General features: G+C 42.6%; 1 protein-coding gene across 1 annotated transcript; it reads left to right on the top strand.

Moving 5' to 3' along the window:
• The first annotated feature begins 16,671 nt into the window (after nucleotides 1-16,671).
• LOC124707427 (NAD(P)H dehydrogenase (quinone) FQR1-like) lies at nucleotides 16,672-19,980 on the top strand. Its single transcript, XM_047239082.1, has 3 exons — nucleotides 16,672-16,814; nucleotides 18,999-19,092; nucleotides 19,303-19,980. Exons 1-3 carry the CDS (start codon nucleotides 16,792-16,794, stop codon nucleotides 19,798-19,800), a joined length of 615 nt encoding a protein of 204 aa, XP_047095038.1. The 5' UTR covers nucleotides 16,672-16,791; the 3' UTR covers nucleotides 19,801-19,980.
• Nucleotides 19,981-21,513: the final 1,533 nt, after the last annotated feature.

The raw sequence follows: 21,513 nt of genomic DNA, 5'->3' as shown, positions 1-21,513 counted from the left end.
GAATTCTTTGAAATTAAACCCGCTTTACTTAATCTTTGTTATGCGAGAGCAATTTTCTCGGTGTTAGTTCTGATGATGCCGCTGCCCATCTCAATAATTTTGTTGAACTATGTGAAATGCAAAAGTATAAAGATGTAGATGGTGACATTATAAAATTAAAATTGTTTCCTTTCTCATTAAGAGGAAGAGCTAAAGATTGGTTGCTATCTCTGCCTAAGAATAGTATTGATTCATGGACTAAATGCAAGGATGCTTTTATTGGTAGATATTATCCCCCGCTAAAATTATATCTTTGAGGAGTAGCATAATGAATTTTAAACAATTGGATAATGAACATGTTGCTCAAGCTTGGGAAAGAATGAAATCTCTCGGTTAAAAATTGCCCAACCCATGGACTCGACTACTTGGATGATCATCCAAACCTTCTATGCAGGACTAAATTTTTCTTCGCTGAATTTATTGGATTCAGCTGCCGGAGGTACCTTTATGTCCATCACTCTTGGTGAAGCAACAAAGCTTCTTGATAATATGATGGTTAATTACTCGAATGGCACACGGAAAGAGCTCCACAAGGTAAGAAGGTAAATTTCGTTGAAGAATCCTCTTCCTTGAATGATAAGGTTGATGCTATTATGTCTATGCTTGCGAATGATAGGACTAATGTTGATCCTAATAATGTTCCATTAGCTTCATTGGTTGCCCAAGAAGAACATGTTGATGTAAACTTCATTAAAAATAATAATTTCAACAACAATGCTTATCTAACAATTCTAGTAATAACTATAGGCCATATCCTTATAATAATGGTAACGGTTATGCTAATTCTTATGGGAATTCTTACAACAATAATAGGAATACACCCCCTGGACTTGAAGCCATGCTTAAAGAATTTATTAGTACACAAACCGCCTTTAACAAATCTGTTGAGGAAAAGCTCAATAAAATTGATATTCTTGTTTCTAGAGTTGATAGTCTTGCCTCCGATGTTGATCTTTTGAAATCGAAAGTTATGCCTAATAGGGATATTGAAAATAAAATTGTTACTACAGCAAATGCCATCCAAGTTAGAATTAATGAGAATATAAGATTAATGGCTGAACTGCGTGCATAGGTGGGATAGAGAAGAAAATGAAAAACTAGCTAAAAAGGAAAATGTAGCTAAAGTTTGGACTATTACCACCACTAGCAATGCTAATGATTCATATGTTGCTGCACCTCCTACTATCAATGGTAAAATAATTGGTGTTGGCAATGCTTCTACTCCTAGTGCAAAGCGCGCAAAATTACCCGAAACCGCTAAAACTCGCTGAAACCGCTTGTGATAAAACTCGCTGAAATTTTTTCCAACCTTGGGGATGATAATCCCATTGCTTTAGATTGTAATGATTTAGATTTTGATGATTGCCACATCTCTGAAGTTATAAAGTTCTTGCAAAAACTTGCTAAGAGTCCCAATGCTAGTGCTATAAACTTGGCTTTCACAAAACATATTACAAATGCTCTCATAAAAGCTAGAGAAGAGAAACTAAAACTTGAAACTTCTATTCCTAGAAAGCTAGAGGATGGTTGGGAGCCCATCATTAAAATGAGAGTCAAAGATTTTGATTGTAATGCTTTATGTGATCTTGGTGCAAGTATTTCTGTTATGCCTAAAAAGTCTATGATATGCTTGACTTGCCACCATTGAAGAATCGTTATTTGGATGTTAATCTCACTGATAATGCTAAAAAGAAACCTTTGGGGAAAGTTGATAATGTTCATATTATGGTTAACAATAACCTTGTCCCCGTTGATTTTGTTGTCTTGGATATTGAATGCAATGCATCTTGCCCCATTATATTGGGAAGACCTTTTCTTCGAACCGTTGGTGCTACTATTGATATGAAGGAAGGTAATATTAAATATCAATTTCCTCTCAAGAAAGGTATGGAACACTTCCTAGAAAGAGAATGAAGTTACCTTATGATTCTATTATTAGAACAAATTATGATGTTGACGCTTCATCTTTCGATGTTACTTGAGTTACACTTTCGCGCCTAGCCGAAAGGCGTTAAAGAAAAGCGCTTATGGGAGACAACCCATGTTTTTACTCCAGTATTTTTGTTTTATATTTGTGTCTTGGAAGTTGTTTACTACTGTAGCAACCTCTCCTTATCTTAGTTTTATGTTTTGTTGTGCCAAGTAAAGTCTTTGATAGAAAAGTAAGTACTAGATTTGATTACCGCGTAGCCCGCATTTCTTTGTCGTCACGAATCTGGGTCTATCTCCTCGTAGGTAGCTCAGTAAAATTACGCCAATTTACGAGCATGATCCTCAGATATGTACGCAACTTTCATTCAATTTGAGCATTTTCGTTTGAGCAAGTCTGGTGGCCTAATAAAATCCATCTTTACTGGACCGTTCTGCTTTGACAGATTCTGCCTTTTATTTCGCATTGCCTCTTTTGCTATGTTGGATGAATTTCTTTGATCCACTAATGTCCAAGTAGCTTTATGCAATGTCCGAAGTGTTAAGAATGATTGTGTCACCTCTGAACATGTGAATTTTTATTATGCACTAACCCTCTAATTATTCTTTGTTGGATATCATGTGAGTTGCTATGCATGTCCGTCTTGTCTGAAGCAAGAGAGATCTACCACCTTTATGGTTGGAGCATGCATATTGTTAGAGAAGAACATTGGGCCGCTAACTAAAGCCATGAATCATGGTGGAAGTTTCAGTTTTGGACACATATCCTCAACCTCGTATGAGAATAATAATTGTTGCCACATGCTTATGCATTAAAGAGGAGTCCATTATCTGTTGTCCATGTTGTCCCGGTATGGATGTCTAAGTTGAGAATAATCAAAAGCGAGAAATCCAAAATGCGAGCTTTCTCCTTAGACCTTTGTACAGAGCGGCATGGAGGTACCCCATTGTGACACTTGGTCAAAACATGTGCATTGCAAAGATCCGGTAGTCCAAGTTAATTAGGACAAGGTGCGGGCACTATTAGTATACTATGCATGAGACTTGCAACTTGTAAGATATAATGTACATAACTCATATGCTTTATTACTACCGTTGAAAAAATTGTTTCATGTTTTCAAAATAAAAGCTCTAGCACAAATATAGCAATCGATGCTTTCCTCTTTGAAGGACCATTCTCTTTACTTTTATGTTGAGTCAGTTCACCTATTTCTCTCCACCTCAAGAAGCAAACACTTGTGTGAACTGTGCATTGATTCCTACATACTTGCATATTGTACTTGTTATATTACTCTATGTTGACAATTATCCATGAGATATACATGTTACAAGTTGAAAGCAACCGCTGAAACTTAATCTTCCTTTGTGTTGCTTCAATACCTTTACTTTGATTTATTGCTTTATGAGTTAACTCTTATGCAAGACATATTAATACTTGTCTTGAAGTACTATTCATGAAAATCTTTGCTTTATGATTCACTTGTTTACTCATGTCATCACCATTGTTATGATCGCTGCATTCACTACATATGTTTACAAATAGTATGATCAAGGTTATGATGGCATATCACTTCAGAAATTATCTTTGTTATCGTTTTACTCGCTTCGGGACGAGCGTAACTAAGCTTGGGGATGCTTGATACGTCTCCGACGTATCGATAATTTCTTATGTTCTATGCCATATTATTGATGATACCTACATGTTTTATGCACACTTTATGTCATATTCGTGCATTTTCCGGAACTAACCTATTAACAAGATGCCGAAGTGCCGGCTCTCGTTTTCTCGCTGTTTTTGGTTTCGTAAATCCTAGTAACGAAATATTCTCGGAATTGGACGAAACGAAGACCCGTGGGCCCTATTTTTCCACGGAGCTTCCAGAAGACCGAAGAACACACGAAGTGGGGCCACGAGGTGGCCAAACCATAGGGCGGCGCGGCCCAAGCCCCGGCCGCGCCGACCTATAGTGTGGGCCCCTCGTGACGCCCCTGACCTGCCCTTCCGCCTACTTAAAGCCTCCGTCGCGAAACCCCCGAGGCGAAAAAACCACGATACGGAAAACCTTATCGAGACGCCGTCGCCGCCGATCCCATCTCGGGGGATTCTCGAGATCTCCTCCGGCACCCTGCCGGAGAGGGGATTCATCTCCCGGAGGACTCTACACCGCCATGGTCGCCTCCGGAGTGATGAGTGAGTAGTTCACCCCCGGACTATGGGTCCATAGCAGTAGCTAGATGGTTGTCTTCTCCTCATTGTGCTTCATTGTTGGATCTTGTGAGCTGCCTAACATGATCAAGATCATCTATCCGTAATTCTATATGTTGTGTTTGTCGGGATCCGATGGATAGAGAATACCATGTCATGTTAATTATCAAGTTATTATACATGTGTTGTTTATGATCTTGCATGCTCTCCGTTTCTAGTAGAGGCTCGGCCAAGTTTTTACTTTTAACTCCAAGAGGGAGTACTTATGCTCGATAGTGGGTTCATGCCTCGCATTGACACTCGGGACGGTGACAGAAAGTTCTAAGGTTGTGTTGTGCTGTTGCCACTAGGGATAAAACATTGGCGCTATGTCCGAGGATGTAGTTGTTGATTACATTACGCACCATACTTAATGCAATTGTCTCGTTGTTTGCAACTTAATACCGGAGGGGTTCGGATGATAACTCTGAAGGTGGACTTTTTAGGCATAGATGCGGTTGGATGGCGGTCTATGTACTTTGTCGTAATGCCCAATTAAATCTCACTATACTTATCATGTCATGTATGTGCATTGTTATGCCCTCTCTATTTGTCAATTGCCCGACCGTAATTTGTTCACCCAACATGCTTTTATCTTATGGGAGAGACACCTCTAGTGAACCGTGGACCCCGGTCCATTCTTTAATACTCGAAATACAAATCTGCTCGCAATACTTGTTTTTACCGTTTTCTCTGCAAACAATCATCTTCCACACAATACGGTTAATCCTTTGTTACAGTGAAGCCGGTGAGATTGACAACCTCATCTGTTTCGTTGGGGCAAAGTACTTTGGTTGTGTTGTGCGGGTTCCACGTTGGCGCCGGAATCTCCGGTGTTGCGCCGCACTACATCCCGCCGCCATCAACCTTCAACGTGCTTCTTGGCTCCTCCTGGTTCGATAAACCTTGGTTTCTTTCTGAGGGAAAACTTGCTGCTGTGCGCATCATACCTTCCTCTTGGGGTTGCCCAACGAACGTGTGAAATACACGCCATCAACCGGTCATGGACTTCCTCGTGGGCCTGGATGCGTCGCAGGAACACCTAGGCGGCGCTACGGTCAAGCTTTGTGGCGGCTAGGGTTTCTTTGGAGGAGTGGATGAGGAAGAAGAACGCGCGCCCCCTTTATATAGGCTGGAGGCATGCTGTGGCCGCGGGACGCGTGGCGTCGCCATTAACGTGGTTGGCGGAGGTGGGCCGCTCGGCAGCAGAGGCATCGCCATTAAAGGGGCGCAGGCTGCCGAAGCGATGCAGCGGCGCAGTCACTGGCGTGTTTGAAAAGATGCATCGACGCAGAGTCGCTGCCAGGCAGGCCCGACGAAACGTCCGCCAGACGCGAGCGGACACTTTCCGGACGTCCACGAAGACGCATCCAAGGCGCATATTTGGGCCAGGTTTGCGTCTCCGCGGACGGCCCGGTCACTTTGCGTCGCCTCGCTGGAGGTGGTGCCAGATGCATTTCTGGTCACGGCGGACGAAAACAGTCGCTCAGCGACCGTTTGCGTCGCGCCGCTGGAGATGCCTTGAGCAACTCGCCCCGATGCAAGGGAAGTACGTGTGTACGAGAAGAGGCCGCACCTGAGCAGAAAATCGTGGCTGCGCGTGCGGGGGCTAGTGACCAGAGAAGTACGCGCATAGGAGAAATACGCGCAGCAGAAGTACGATTTGGGGGATCGCTCTGAGCTGCGTGCGCGGGCAGGTAGCCACGTGTCATATGGAGAATATCGTTTCTGGATGGATCGGACTTTGAGAAGGTTGGTCTTTTTCTAGTGGTACCCAACAGATATCTAAATAGATATCTAAATAGAGGTGTGTAGCAGCCTAAACTTCTGGAGCAGTGAATACATTTGGGCCGCCTGACGTTTCAATTGGTCGAGCTGTTTGCTCAAGGAACTGGGCTGCCTTGGTCTACACTTATTTGCGGACCTGGCTAAGCCTTTTTTTGTTGTTTTGTGCTTCCTGATATTGGGTTGGGCCATGCATGACCGGCCTAGAGAACGACTCTTCGGTGGTGGCTCCATCTTTCTCCGTCCAACCTATACGGGAACTTCTCCGTCTTTTTCTATTTTCGTGACGGACTTCTGGCTGCGTGGACGTGAGAGTGAGAGCCGGGACGATGATGGCCACGCCCACGCATGACGGAGAAAGAAGAAGCATGATGATCGCACGCGGTCGGTGATGCGCCGCGCCGCCCGCGTACACGTGCATCATTGCTAGGCATGCATGCAACCTTGGAGTCCAAGCCAGTACTCGGACACGCACGCTAGTCATCGGCAACATATCGTCGAGTGGCTAACAAGGCAGGGTTGCAGAGTACTTATCCACAGCACAAGTCCGTCGGTGACACGAGAGTTCGTTTTCTTATTTTCTTTGCCTCTGCTGTTTCCTCATCGAGGAGTCCGCCATGCATTGCATTTCATCGGTTTTGCTATATCTTAATCAACCGAGATTTTTTTTAACAATAACCGAGATTTTCTTAAGTCTAACTTGAGTTGCGCTTTTCTATTAAAAAAATGCAATTGCACTTTTCTGCTAGAAATATGCAACTGGACAGAGTTGTTCTTTTTCTTTAAACTGCAGTTGCACTTTTCTGAGATGGCTGAGATTCTCAGTCAACTTAGACATAGACACACCCGCATTTCATCATGCATCCATCATCAGGATAGCTTCTGCTTTACAACAAAAATTACGTTTCATGAACGGACGAGATCCATCTTTGCACACGCCACGTACGTACCGAGCGAATGATCGCTCGACCCATCATATACACAACCTTTTCGTAGATACAAAACAAATTACCTCTGCCAAATAAAATGTGCACATTTCCGAGCTCCATTTCTTGTCCGAAATAGCACCGGCTTTAGTGTTTTGAGAATGAAATTATTGAAATAAATCAAGTTCTTATATTGATAATTCAAGTTCTTATATTGATAATTCAGCTAGGTATTTATATATAAGCAATGGATGCATATATACGCTAGTTCCGGTTACAATGTTCTTTCCTTTTGACATGAGCTCTACCTTTCCTTAAACCTTAGTTATAGCAGACACGCTAGCCACAACCACCGATACTTCACCCTTACATCATTAGCCCATAACACTTAACCTGGCAATCCCAACGACTATGTTGTCATCACATTCACTAGTTTATTACACCCACGACGACATGAATTAAACGAAATATCCTCGCCTATTAGAACAAAAAGCGGTAGTTTAGGATAACTAGGGTTTGGAAAAAACAATTAATATAACTACTAATACTCATAGTTAGCCTAACAAAAACTGGTGTCTATTTCCATGGCCCATTTGTTAAAACAATGATGATGTGTCATGTATTTTTACTAAACATTTTTACTTTATCTTGGTCGATCTTGTGATTAAATGTTTGACATTTTTAGTGGTATGTATTTTAATTTATTACTTAAATACAAATTTCTATGTAGGAGTATAAGAATAAATAATGCAATGATGTCCGTTTATATTGTGGTAAATATTTACCATGAATTTTCATTATCTATTTTTTTTAAAAATTTAGCTTCTTTATGCCAAATTTGAAATATATTTTTGCTGCAAAGAATGTTCTATTTTATTAATGTTGTTTGGGATGCTAGTAGAATAGATTTAACCATAAATATACGAAAAAGAAAAATAAAATATTTTTTGAATTAATCTATGCTTCTTAGTGTATTATGCTGCATTTATATGTGCGCTTCATCTTATGTTTAGAAAATCCAAAAATTATTACACCCTTTGTTCTAGAAAAAGTATGACTCAACTTTATCTAAATTTGCATGTATTTAGACGTGTTTTAGTGTGTAGATACATACAAATTTAAAAAGTTGAGACGCCATTTTTAAGGATGTAGAAAGTACTAACTTCTTAGTGTATAAATCCAACAAAATACCTAGTGTGGTTTCTAGAGTTCAAGACTATTCAAGATTTCTTTTTGAGAAGGGGAAAGCCCTGCATCTGCATCAATCGATGCACGTGACTTTTATTTCATTGTTATGAAAGAGGTCTTAAGAATTATTATATTTCACGGATCACACAGAGTCTCAACAAAAACCAGCCACCTAAAAACTACTAAAAGCAGTCGATGCCAAAGTAGACTCATGCGGTCATAACAGACACCGATTAGACCGTCAACCGTACCATGTGCTATCGTTGCCAAACGGTTGCATCCAGTATCCATGTCATAGCGCAGCTCCGTAGAATGAGAAAAGATAACATATGGATCCTCTTAATCACAAAAACAACACTTCGAACATCCTTGCCAAATTGTGCTTAACGAGGAAGACTATTCAAGATAGGTGGAACCAAATAGAGATTGTAGAATGTATGAATTGTCAACTCGTAATTTCCCTGCAATTGATGAATGTATGGATTTTAGCTGACCATCAACACATCAGTGACCATAAACACTGAGAAATTAAAGTTCTGTATATTACAATGATATTAGTATGATTCTTCAATTGTCCATTTTTCAAGAAACATAGAGTTTTCTCCAAACATCTTTGAGTACTTACCCACAGCACAAATTCCGTTGGTGACACGAGTTTGGATTTTTTTTTTTCCTTTGCCTATTCCTTCTCGATCGAGGATTCCGCAAGGCATTTCATCGTGCATCCATGATCAGGCGGCTGCTTTACAACAAAGACTAGATGGACCTAGCGCGCTTTGCCGCGCCCTTCTTTGTTGTTGTCGTTTGATTTGTGCACGATGTGTACCCCTGTGGGGTTATGTGGCATTTTCGCTGGATCCAGTGAATAAGGATTTTATCTTCGAAAATTGAGAGCTTGGTCCTCATGGTACCACGCCTGTTTCCTGCTTGCATTCGCAATGAACAGAGGTTCCGGTTGGCAAATATGATGGCCTCAAGTGAGTCTATCTCCATTACCCTGGTAAATATGGTAACATCAATTGGGTCTATCCCCATTACCTGCAATTACGACCAGCAAGCTCAGCTTCCAGTACCTTCTTGGTGCAGTGGTAAATGAATCTAACAGGCCATGCTGATTATATCAGTGCCATTTCATTAGTTTAGCATCTCATCAGATGTCTCCCACCAAACAATTATTTTATCTTTGTTTATCATAGGCGCCTGATGAATGTTACAAAATTTTAAGAGGCGCCTCATGAAAGGTTAGATTTCTTTTTTGAAGTCCTATGTGGTGAAGAAGAATTGCAAGTTTTGCTCTTTGTAGTAGCTACTGATGTGTTTATATCACACAAAATCTAATCAATTGCAAGTTATCATACAGTAGGAAACTATTTCAGTTACACAGAAAAAAAGGAAATAACAAAGATAACTTATATCAAATTTCAAGTGTGAGAGAAGAAACTTATCAGAAAACTTAGGCTTAATATCCCACCCATCCGATATCTCTCGAAATTATCACTACCCAATTTTGTGATTGACGTCAATGAACCAATTTTCACATGAACCTAGAAAATTAAATCAATGTTAAAATGAGATATATATGGGTAGTTTTATAATCATAGTTATTGAAGAGATTAACAAAGAAAATGAAATATCTGCAACCAGAGTATTTGCTAAACTCAGTGCTAGCCCTAAAAAAATGTTAAACTGAGTGCTTTATTTTTAGTTAGGACCATCAAATATGCGATAAGAATATATAGACGAACAAATGAGAAGGAGAAGGAGAAGGAGAAGGATTGATTGGGCCAATTAGGTTATCCTAGACGTTTCTTTGCCAACTTTATTCCCGTGGAAAGGATGACTCCATGTTTTCAGATATACACTAATCAGAGTAAACCAAAGCTAAAATATCTGAAAAGAGGGTAGCCTAAGAATGAGACAAATAGGCTCTGCTGATTGCTTAACAGCCATGTCTAATACCTGAACCGGGTTGCCTCCATTGGAAAGCATGGCTCTTTATGTTCTCAAATATCAACCAATCATAAAGAGCAAATTATCAACCCAAAAGGAAAGGCACAATCACTTGGTACTTATATCGCCAGACAAACATTCAGTCCTCCAGTTTAAAGTTGTGTCAGCTACACTAATTTAGAATTCTAACAGATGGGTCTTCTAAGATCAAACTATCATGGTACCGAGCATAAAAAATTATAAGGAACCTGACATGAATAAATCACACAAAACAGGGTATCTTCATCCAATTGAGAGAATAACATTGACCTTTTAATTGACTTGGCCATGCCACATGCCGTTGAAGAGAAGGCATCGGGGGTGATTTCATCGTCGGCGATGTCTTTCTGCTCGTAAAAGCAAGTTTGGGAAGAGTTCGGGCATCATGCCTCCGTTTAATGTTGATGTACGTAAAGATTAGATATATGCACCATAGAGACAGAGATTAACCGCATTGGGAAGAAACATCACACTATATACGAATCCTCTCCATACTACAATCTCATAACACTTCAATTAGTAGAGATAGCATGGAACAAAACAAAACCCGTAAATCCTCATGGGAATATGGAGTGTGGAGCAGCGACTGTAGTTCGACTATGCTCGCCACGGCCGAAGCACTCGAAGCTGCAACGCTCCATAGAATCCACCTGTTCTCATGTCAAATCAAAGAAATAAGTAGCAACATCGCACAAAGCGGCCGCTCAAAAGATCTCCTCGTCCAAATCGATGGTTTGGGGACTCCGCCGGGAACCGTGGGCTGATTTAGACGCACGAGAGGAGCCGGGAGCGTAGGGGGTGGGATGAGTCGGGTAGGCAGAGGCAACGGCCGGCCCGCAACATGGGAGCCCTCTCGTCGGTGGGAAGCCGATGTGGGAGATCCATCGGGAGTTTGTGCCCGAGATGAGAAGGGCGAGCAGGAGGCTAGGCGCAGCTGGTCGTCGGGGTGCAGCGCAGGCAGGCGAGAAGCCGCAACAGCGGCGGGGAATCAGCAGGGGAATCCAGGATTGAGACGAACTTGTGCACGTGAACGGCAATGGCGGAGGTGGCGGAGCATGGGCGGGCACAGGGTATTGAGAATGGGTATTCAAAGTAAAAATAAATAAATCCAATGCAAAAATTGACGGCTAACACAATTTTTAGCACAGAAGTACGGACACAAAGAAGAGGAAATTTGTTTGGTTTTTAGGTCCAGATTCAACTTCCGTTCTGGCCCGGGGCGAGCCTGGAGCCTGCAAGGGGCTACATGATGGCTAGAATGCTGAATTCGTTGGGCTAAGTGAGCTAAATACTTGCACATGACTTTTGTTAGCTGAAAACAATGGGTATTCATCTGAATACCCATGAATAAGTGTGTGCCCGCCCATGTGGCGGAGGTAGGCTGAATCAGAGGAGACGTTTTGGCCGCAGAATCAGAATAGAGAAGAGGAATGGATTAGGAGAGTCGTGCGAGACAGCGAGAGCGAGAGTTTCATTTGGATCAACACGTAGACAGATGGCCCACAGAACAACCGACTCCCAATTTCACCGGCAGAGAAGCGCTAATACAGCTCGAGGTAGGCCCAATGAAAGCGACTTCCCGATCAACGACAGGCTCCGAAAAGCCTGGGAGCTTAGAGCTCTTGTAAGATACGTTCAATGAACGGACGATTTTTTTTTAGGGTCAATGAACGGACAAATTCCATCTTTGCACACGCCGCGTACCGGCCGGGCAAATGATCGCTCGACCCTGCACGCCTGGCCCATCATACAGAGGGCCCTTTCGCAGAAAAAAGCAGTTGCCTCTCCCAATAAAAATGTACACATTTCAGAGGATTTTGATTTCAGAGCTCGATTTCTTGTCCGAAATGCCAATAACGAAAGTGATGATCGGAGGAGTGATCTATTCCTGACGTCGACGACAGTTTTACTGATCGAGGGGTCATGAATCAGCTAGTTGCTCGGTAGTTGAAGCTGCAGCTTGCTGGCCCTTGAAATCCCTGCCTCATTGGACCACGCCGCACGCCGGCCTTGTCAGATTCAGCGAGCACCATGGCGATAGAGTTGGTGGCGACAGTGAGATATGTGGAAGCTTCTTGACATGATGTGACCAGATCCATCTACTTGAAGCTTGATTGATGCACCTGACGAGGACAGCTAACTGGCAATTGCTGCTCAAAGTACTGTACTTGAAAGGCTCATCAAACATGTACCTCAGCTAGATCGGTCAGTTAACGCATTTGGACACCTAAATTTGTCCGCAAGCGTCCGTTTGCGTCGTCTCATGAACGCGAAAATAATCGTTTTTGTCCGCGCATCCGTTTCATGCCTGGGTGGCTCCAGCAGGACGATGTATTTTTTTTTCTACTTGTTCTTTCTCTTCTCCATTTAAACATAGTTCCAAACATTACATATTGAAACATGGTTTTACACAAACTAATATATAATTTGGAACATGGTTTACACAAATTAATACATAGTTTGAACCATGGTTGACACAAATTAAAACATTGGAAAATGAGAAAAGCTAGTAGTGTTGATTCCGTATGTTCGCTGCCAAGAAAGAACACTTTCGGGCACACTCAACCCAAACTGGAAAATCCAGCTGGCAATGATGACCCTGTTGTTTCCACCAAGGAAGAACATACAGAAACCATCACTACTGGCTTCAATTGGCTCGTAGCCATATTCGTTGCAAAGAAAGAACACTCTAACAGTTTTAACTTTCGGTGTCCGAGATGGACTTGTCGGCGTGGTAGTGCCTGCGGTAGGCTGTATCGTCGAACACCTTGACGATCATCTCGTCGTCCCCCTCGTAGAGGAAGGTGAGCTGGCAGCCGGGCTCGAGCGCGAGGTCGCGGGCGAACTTGTCCCACCCAGTGTGCAAGTACATCTTGCCCTGCCCATCGAACAAGACCTCGATAGGGCACCGGCAGAAGTTGCAGCTGGCCTCCCGTAGCTGCAACTGGGTCAGCTCGATGACATAGATGAACTCGGCGAACTTGTCCGGGAGCCGCTTGATGCCGAGTGGGTCTTCGTCGATGCGGAGGAGGAACTCGAAGCAGCGCTCCTCCTGCGAAGATGAGGAAGACGCAGGCGACGGCGGCCGTGGGGCCGTAGCTACTCAGCCACGACGGCCCCTGCCCCGGCCCCAGGGGCGCCCAGGCCCGCGGCCTCGACCGCCTCGCCGGCCACCAGGACCCGCCATGGACTTGCTCGTGGCCCTGGCTGCGTCGCAGGAAGAGCTAGGCGGCGCTACGGTGGAGCTTCTGACGGCTAGGGTTTGTGTGGAGGAGTGGATGAGGAAGAATAGCGTGCGTCCTGTTTATATAGGCCAGAGGCAGTCGACGGCCGCGAGACGCGTGGCGTCGCTATTACTGTGTCGGTGGACGTGGCGCAGACTGCCGAAGCGACGCAACGGCGCCAGTCGCTGGTGCGCCTGAGAAGACGCATCAAGTCAGGGTCCCGCCAGGCGGGCCCGACGAAACGTCTGCCAGACGCGAGCGGACACTTTGCGCGTCCGCGCAGCATCTGCAGAGACGCATTCGAGACGCATATTTAGGTCAGGTTTACGCCGCGGACGCCCCGATCATTTTGCGTCACCCCTGCTGGAGCAGGGACCCGACAATGCCCTTACATACCGGTTGTGCACATCAGCCATAGATCGAGCGCTTTGCCCAACCCTTCCTTAGTTCCTCTCTAGAAGGAAAGAAGATATAGGAGTATATGTAGGAAAATAAATCCATGTATTCTAAAAAATAGTAATTCAAAAAAGGAAAAAAAATATCCGAATTCTTTTGGAAACCAAAGATAATCAAATATTGTACTCGTATAAATACGGTTAGGCTCGAAATGGTTCCCATGGTACCCTGAGAAAAAAAAGACAAAATCAAACAAGCCCCATGTCCATGTACTATTTAGGCTACATTCGTTATAAATTTATCTTTTTTTTACCTAAGATACCATGGAAATAATTTCGAGACCAAACACTTTTATATGACTACAATACTTAATCATATTTTGTTTCCAGGAGGATTCAATTTTTTTAAATTTAAAATTACCGCAAATTTTGAACTTTATACAGTGCATAGCATCCATGTTCCAAAAATTCGCGTTCAGTATATGTTATGTTGCTTTCCCAGCTACTCATGTTGTTCCCAAATAAAAAAAAATACTAATTTGGACAGGGTGCAATATGCAACTACCATCCATATTATGTTTCTGATGAATATGTGAATAATTCCTAATTGAGATATTATGAAAATATTTCCACTAAAAATTTAACAATATCATTTCCTAATGACCTCAAATATATTTCAAAGCTATAAAATTTAATTGCACACATTTTTTAATGTTGTCCATTTATGAACTAACATAATACCGTTAACATCAAGTTTTGCTCTTCAACTCCAACAAAGTTTTTCCCATATTTAACAAGATGTTTCGACTTGGTCTTTTCCGCGCAATAAAAAGTGACTTATTAAAGAAAATGATGCTCTTTATTATATTTTCTATTTTTATTACTATCTTTTCATAATATTTTGAGATTATTCATGGCATAGATAGCAAATAGCCTAGTTCACTTTTGCGGAAACATCTTTCTTGGTGTGTTTTCCGCAATGCATTGATGGAACAACGTTTGAAGTAGTCATTCATAATCCATAGATTGCACAACATCTTCTCCGTTACACCTAAACTTACTAATTTTCTACTCTAGAAACCTCTAAAGAATTATTTGTTAGATTTGCACACGGTATAACAATAGATCTTGTAGATATTTTATGATGTAAATGAAAAATAATAAAATACATTAAGATACATAAATTAATTTGTGAAGTGTAGTATTTTTCTATCTGCCAAAAAATATGGCAATATTTGTTGTAACAAAAAAAATCTTACTCATCCCAAATAAAATTAATAAAGTAAAACATAATTTGCAAAATAAAGTGATAAACTTTCAAATTTTATTACGTGAGTACTTAATGTAATAACTTAAAATATGTATCGTTGAAAGTGTCATGTATTTACTCGCAGATTATTCATGAAAGAAGTAAAAATGTTCAGTATAAATAAAAGACTCAATCATAGTTTTGAAAGACGTCTGTGCACTATACTTGTACGGGAAATCATGTTGTTCTGTGATATGCATAGAAAATTATATTTTAAATTGCTATATGTTCATTTGTTTGATTTTTACATGATTTGTTCTTCACCAAAATATTTCTGCCATACATCCTGTTTTTTCTGTTATCTATTCATATTTCTCTCTCTAAAAAAGAAGGGCAATAGGGAGGGACCCTGTTCCACTTCTCCCTGCCGTCGAGGCCACATGACCCCTCCTCCTCTATCTTCTCGTCCAACAACAAGAAGGGGTGTGATACTAGAATCGATCTGCATCGCGATGTTGTAGTTAGTCTAGTAGGGATAGTTTTTTGTCCCTCAATGGCGACGGTGTGGTGCCGAACTGCCGATGACTACATTGTGTGAAATAAGAATAAGTTTTTGCCAAATCTTGGTGCACCTTGTTGGTGGCATAGAGGATAGCAGGGGATCATCCAGTCGTTGCTCTTTTAGAATGGCGGATCTGGTTTTGTCATCGTGTTTTGTTGGTGGTGTCTTGGCCTTGTTGTATTAGTTTGATGAGCTCACTCTTAATGACTTTGGAGCAATATTTTAAGAAGCTTAAGATCCTCAAGGAGTTTATCAGTTGCAACTGCAGGCTTATTATTTTTATTATCTAAGCTAATTAGCCACTTCAAAACTCTATTATAGGATTCCTTTACTTTAGACAATTATAGAGCAAAACTCCCCTCAATAGATTCTTTACCGGTTTGTTCTTCTTCAAGAGTATGACTTAGAGTTGCAATTTCATTAACGTAATTACGCTCATGATCTTGCATTTTCTCAATCATTTTCCTACTCTCAATAGCAATGGTCAAGATTTCTAAACCTGGATTGAAACTATTCGGTCCCCCAAAACTACTTGATCCAACAAGATTTTATTTACTGGCTATTTTATTTAGCTTTTAGGCAATGGATAAATGTGCACCCATAGGTTTTCCCTTTGGTCTAGATGCATTTTTAAGAAAAATGCATTTTAAGTCCGTTTTAAAATGTTAAAAACTTTGAAAACTTTGAAAAAAAATTATCTCATAAAAAACTATTTTGAGGCACCAAACAAATTTATACAAGTAATATCTTTTCTTCGCGCAACATGGTGCGGACATACAATGTCCGAATGTACGGCCAAACATTCTTTTCACAATTTTTTAAATATTTTTTAAAAATATACTATATTTAAGCAGCAAATATTTCTGCATAAGCTAAAGTGGATTTCCGTATTTAGGGTGGTTATTTTAAATTAATTCGACCTGGGATACTTAAAGAAAAACTCGACCTGGGATACTGTAAAAAAAAACTCGACCTGGGATACTGTAAAATAAAAACTCGACCTGGGCCGGTGAGCCGCACGTGATGCAGCACTAGTGGCAGTGTTCTGATCCGCTTGGCAGCAGTTAACCTCGGAGGTCGACCAGCACGGCAAGCTCTCCCGGCCAGCCGGCCTATAAATGCTCCCGACCTTCCCTCTCCACCTGCACACTGCTTCCCCTACCCCCTTCCCCCCTCGAACTCGCTGCACAACCTGAAACTCCTCCCCTACACCCTCCCACCAGATCTCAGATCCGCCGAGCTCCGGCCAGCGCGCCCCCAATGGCGGTCAAGGTCTACGTCGTGTAAGCACCCGCCCCTCGCTACTGTATTTTTCATATCACGCACGCGTCTTGATTTGATGGTTCTTGGCCGCGTCCCCTCGATCGAAACGCGTGCCCCGGTTAATCACCACCAGTCTTTCGTGCGCAAAATTTCCTTCCCGGAATGTTATACAGTTCGCCGATCGGTGCGTCTAGAGCGGTGCCTTCTTTGGTCGTTCGCGTCAGAGTCTGCCTCTAGGTTCGATGAACTGAAAGAAACGAGTGGGGGTGAGGATTCAGAATTTGCTAATAACTTTGCAAGATCATTAGCTGTAAGGGTACCGTCAACCATGGTGGATCGGTGGTGGGTTTGGTGGTGGTCCTTCACGGAGCTGATGCCGGGACGGGGACCTGATCCTGCACTAATCGTGCGCTGTTCCCTTTACCTGAATAATTTCCCCTTTCCCGTGGGAAAAGCGCATCTGCTGTCTGCGCCCCGGCAGACATTGGCGACTTGGCCAGCGTTCTTGGCAATGATCTCTGTTCTCTAGTACGTGTACGCGAGACTCATTCGAAAAGTAATTTTCTGTTACTAGTGGATGCAATCAGCACCTTGATTACCATCATTCTGAAGAATATCACTTTGGTTTCTATCCCAAGTACAGTTGATATGGGATGATTTCCAATTATGAATAGTACCTTTGGGAAGATTTCCAATTATGCATAGTACCTTTGGGAGTGAAGAAATAGCACCTTGATTGCTACCCCAAGTTCAGTTCCTTTGGAAAGATTTCTATTGTGAATAGTACTACCAGAATATGCAATATCTTTATCAGTTCTCCTGTTCCCACCAACTATCAGGAACAATCACTCATGATTTCCCAGTGCTCATGTCCCACATTTGCTAGTTTTTCTAGGATTAATATGATCAGCGAGTGTGTCATATTGTGGGATAGAGCACACCTCCGGCTTAGAAGATTAAAATGAGCCAGAATCCTTCTATGTATTGAATCTAATGGATCTCATTTTTTACATAAGTGCCACACGCATTAAGTTACATTTTCATATACGACAATAAATTTCTGTATTAGGTGGCAATTGTCCTAAAGGATCAAACTGTAGTTTCTTTTTTCCATTTTTTTTACTGAACTATGCTTCTAGTTTATTTAATTTATTTTCATCTATTTTTTCACTTGATTAAACTCTTGGTAGCCTTCTTTCAGTTTACATACGCAATTTGTCAAACATAGCACCACAAAAAAAATGTCATTTTTTGTTGATGTGCATTTTCCACTACAACCCCATTGCGCCCTGTGGTGGATGTTTCCTACTAGCTCTTAGTATTATTGCTCCCCAGTGTCAGCCGCACCAACATGGCACTTCACCTTTTCTGAAATCGTGCCCGTCTTTACCAGCTTATTTGAAGCACGGAAGCAAAAAATGTGTAATTAATATCCAAACACTATGACCTGGTAGTCCATTAGGCTTCTGAATATTGTGATGTAAATGCAATTGATCCTGAAAGAATGAGAACTTACTTTGGAGGATTTCACTATTGAACAGCACTCGGTACAATGTGTGCATTCTGCTATTGGCAAACAACATTTTATCTGTCAGTGCACATCACTCTTTTTCTGAAGTCACATCTATGGGAAAGCTTAAGCACATAAGTAACCACCCTATCTTTCTGTAACATAAGCTATAATTGAGCCTTGTTTTAATCTTTTCTGGCTGAATGTGACCGGCCAACTACCAAAAAGTAATCATCTAGAAGCCTTTGAATAGAAAATGGGAAATCCTTGGGCTATTTTTAACAGAACTTTGCTTGAGACTTCATGTCAAATCATCTCTACCATTTAAACATCGTTTTCAAACTAATAGCTTTAAGCCTTTAACTGCCCACTGTATTCCGTTTACATGGTGGCTGTGAACATACTATTTCAAGCATTTGTAGTAACTTAATCAATAACTTTACTGAAGTAGTTGAGTTATATAGCGGTGCAAAGTTCTGGGCATAGGTGCCTTCTATTTATTAATCAACCGTGCATAATAAACAAGTTAGTTCATGATTTCCTTGTTCTTTCTCTGTAACCTAAAGTTGCCTGAAACGTGCGCAAAAAGGAAGTCACAGTGGATGATGTTTGATGGGACAAGATATATCATTGTGTCTTGCTTCTTGCGCATCGATAAAAAGTAACATGTAAATCATTACCAATGTTTTTACAGATATTACTCCATGTATGGTCATGTTGGTAAACTAGCTGACGAGATCAAGAAAGGTGCTTCTTCAGTCGAAGGAGTGGAAGTTAAAGTGTGGCAGGTCTGTCTCAACAACCTTGTTTCTCAGTTGACAACAGTTTAATATAATATGTCATTATTTATCTCGCTGTGATGCCCATAGGGTCTGAGAAGTGAGAGCTAGTATATGAAAGAATCTTAAACAACAACTAGTTCACCAAATTAAAATGTATTTTGCATGCATTTACTAAGCATTACATGAATCTATATGTATTTGCTTACCATATGATAGGTCCCTGAAATCCTCTCTGAGGAAGTCCTGGGCAAGATGGGTGCCCCTCCCAAGACCGACGTGCCGATCATTTCTCCTCAGGAGCTGGCCGAGGCTGACGGCATCCTCTTCGGTTTTCCCACGAGGTTCGGCATGATGGCCTCGCAGATGAAGGCGTTCTTTGACGCTACCGGCGGCCTGTGGAGGGAGCAGAGCCTCGCTGGCAAGCCCGCCGGTGTCTTCTTCAGCACGGGAACCCAGGGCGGAGGACAGGAGACCACTCCGCTGACTGCTGTGACCCAGCTGACCCACCACGGGATGGTGTTCGTGCCCGTCGGGTACACTTTCGGCGCTAAGATGTTCGACATGGAGAAGGTGCAGGGCGGCAGCCCGTACGGCGCCGGCACGTTCGCGGGTGACGGGTCGAGGTGGCCGTCGGAGATGGAGCTGGAGCACGCCTTCCACCAGGGCAAGTACTTCGCGGGCATCGCCAAGAAGCTCAAGGGCTCCGCTGCCTGAATGACCGCTTGATAGGTGTTGGTGCTGCACTGCTGCTGCTATCTGTATCTGTGGATCTTAAGTTCGCAACGACACCAGATTGCGAACACTGTTAATTACGGCTTTGATTGAACTGGTTGTAAAATTTGTAAGTGGATTTTGTGTTTCGTAATAGTATCATATATCATGTAACATAATCCAGTGATGATTCTCTCAAGTCTGAACTGAATAAATATTTAGTGTTCTTATGACCGAAACAACTGGTGCGGGTTGAACCCATGGGTTCAGACCATTTTTGATTGTTCTCAGTTCGACTCGAAATCACACCACTCCAGGCTGCTATGCTGACTAATACACACCAAGTCCATGCCGCACCTGAAGCTGTTTATATACCCAAATCGTATATTGCCAATCACATCTCCGTTCAGCGTTGGCCAGATTACAAAGGGCCGTGCAGCGAGCCTTACAGGATATTACGGCAGATTCGTGAAGAATTACAGCATAACAGCTCGTTCAGTGACCAAATTATTTAAGAAGTCCTTTATTTAGACTGATGCTGCAACAGGGGCATTTGAGAACTCAAAACTGCACTGGCAACCACAATGGTCTTACCCGATTTCATTGCACCCGTCGAAGTTGAGACAGATGCGTGTGATCATGGTGTTGGCGCATTTCTAATGGAGTGTCGTCATCATCATAAGGCATATATGAGCAAAGCCACGAGTGAAGTAAACTAGAAACTGTCAATATATATTTTTGTCAGTGATGCTCGTGATGGACAGGTGACATTGATATCTTCAGCGAGGCCCGTTTGTGATGAAAACCTATCACCGCAGTTTGTGCAATTTGGAGGATCAATCTCCATGACCAAGCTGGTTGGTCTGCAATTTCTGTTTCAGTACAAGAACTTAAATTCAGCCGCAGTTCCCCGAACTTTTCTGAGTGAATCCTGGGCTTTGGTGGGCGGCCTTATGGGCCTACGTTGCCACTTTCGACCCATTGTCAGGATACGTAGCGCGAAGTGGCTCACTCTCACTCCATCGCCTTCTTGTTCGGCCCGACGCACGCCCACTTCATCTCCCCCCGTGGCGCCACCGCCTGCCGGATCGACGCCACCGCCCACGGCTCGCCGTCAACTCGCTCATCTTCCCCAGCGGCCGTACCGCCCCCCTCCAAGCCGCGAGCCCCTTCCTGTCCAGAACAAGCGATCTCTCGTCGTCGCGCCACCGGGAACGGCGTTTCTTGGCGTCACCGAGGACCGGCGATGAGGAGGGAGAAGGAGATGGAGGCCCGCTGCGCATCCGCGGCGCCATGGAGCGGACTTGCAATGAAGGGCGGGGAGTCGCTCGCCGGCACAGGGCCGTCGGGTAAGCTGGCAACTCTGCTCTCGGAGCAACTCGTTCAGTCCAACATGAGCAGTTTAGATGCGATTCCACGGATTTATAAAGGATATTTAGCGGTTCTATCGCCAAGTAGCATAGGAATAGGAATAGAGAATAGAGTACGCTGTAGAAGTATAGGGGCGCGGCGGGGGTACAGGAGGAGCTATATGCCTCTCAGAAATATGGTCATAAAGGGTGGCGGGGTTCAATTCAAAATAAGTACTACTTCAAAAATACTCTTAGAATATATAAGCACTTCTCCACAGATTCATCTCTAATTTTTTCCCTCAATTCTTTTTCTTCTTCTCAAAATTATGAATATTTAAAATATATTAAGGCCGAGGAGCCGCCA

Source organism: Lolium rigidum, chromosome 4, assembly GCF_022539505.1.
Source record: "Lolium rigidum isolate FL_2022 chromosome 4, APGP_CSIRO_Lrig_0.1, whole genome shotgun sequence".
Classification (NCBI taxonomy): domain Eukaryota; kingdom Viridiplantae; phylum Streptophyta; class Magnoliopsida; order Poales; family Poaceae; genus Lolium; species Lolium rigidum.
The sequence above is the reverse complement of the archived record's forward strand: the minus strand, read 5'-3'. Positions and strand labels throughout refer to the sequence as shown.

What these genes read in the sequence shown, in the direction of transcription:
- LOC124707427 (XM_047239082.1), top strand. Translation starts at nt 16,792, where the DNA reads ATGGCGGTCAAGGTCTACGTCGT. An exon ending in GCGGTCAAGGTCTACGTCGT is followed by an intron (nt 16,815 to 18,998) that starts GTAAGCACCCGC and finishes ATGTTTTTACAG; the next exon opens with ATATTACTCCATGTATGGTC. An exon ending in TGGAAGTTAAAGTGTGGCAG is followed by an intron (nt 19,093 to 19,302) that starts GTCTGTCTCAAC and finishes ACCATATGATAG; the next exon opens with GTCCCTGAAATCCTCTCTGA.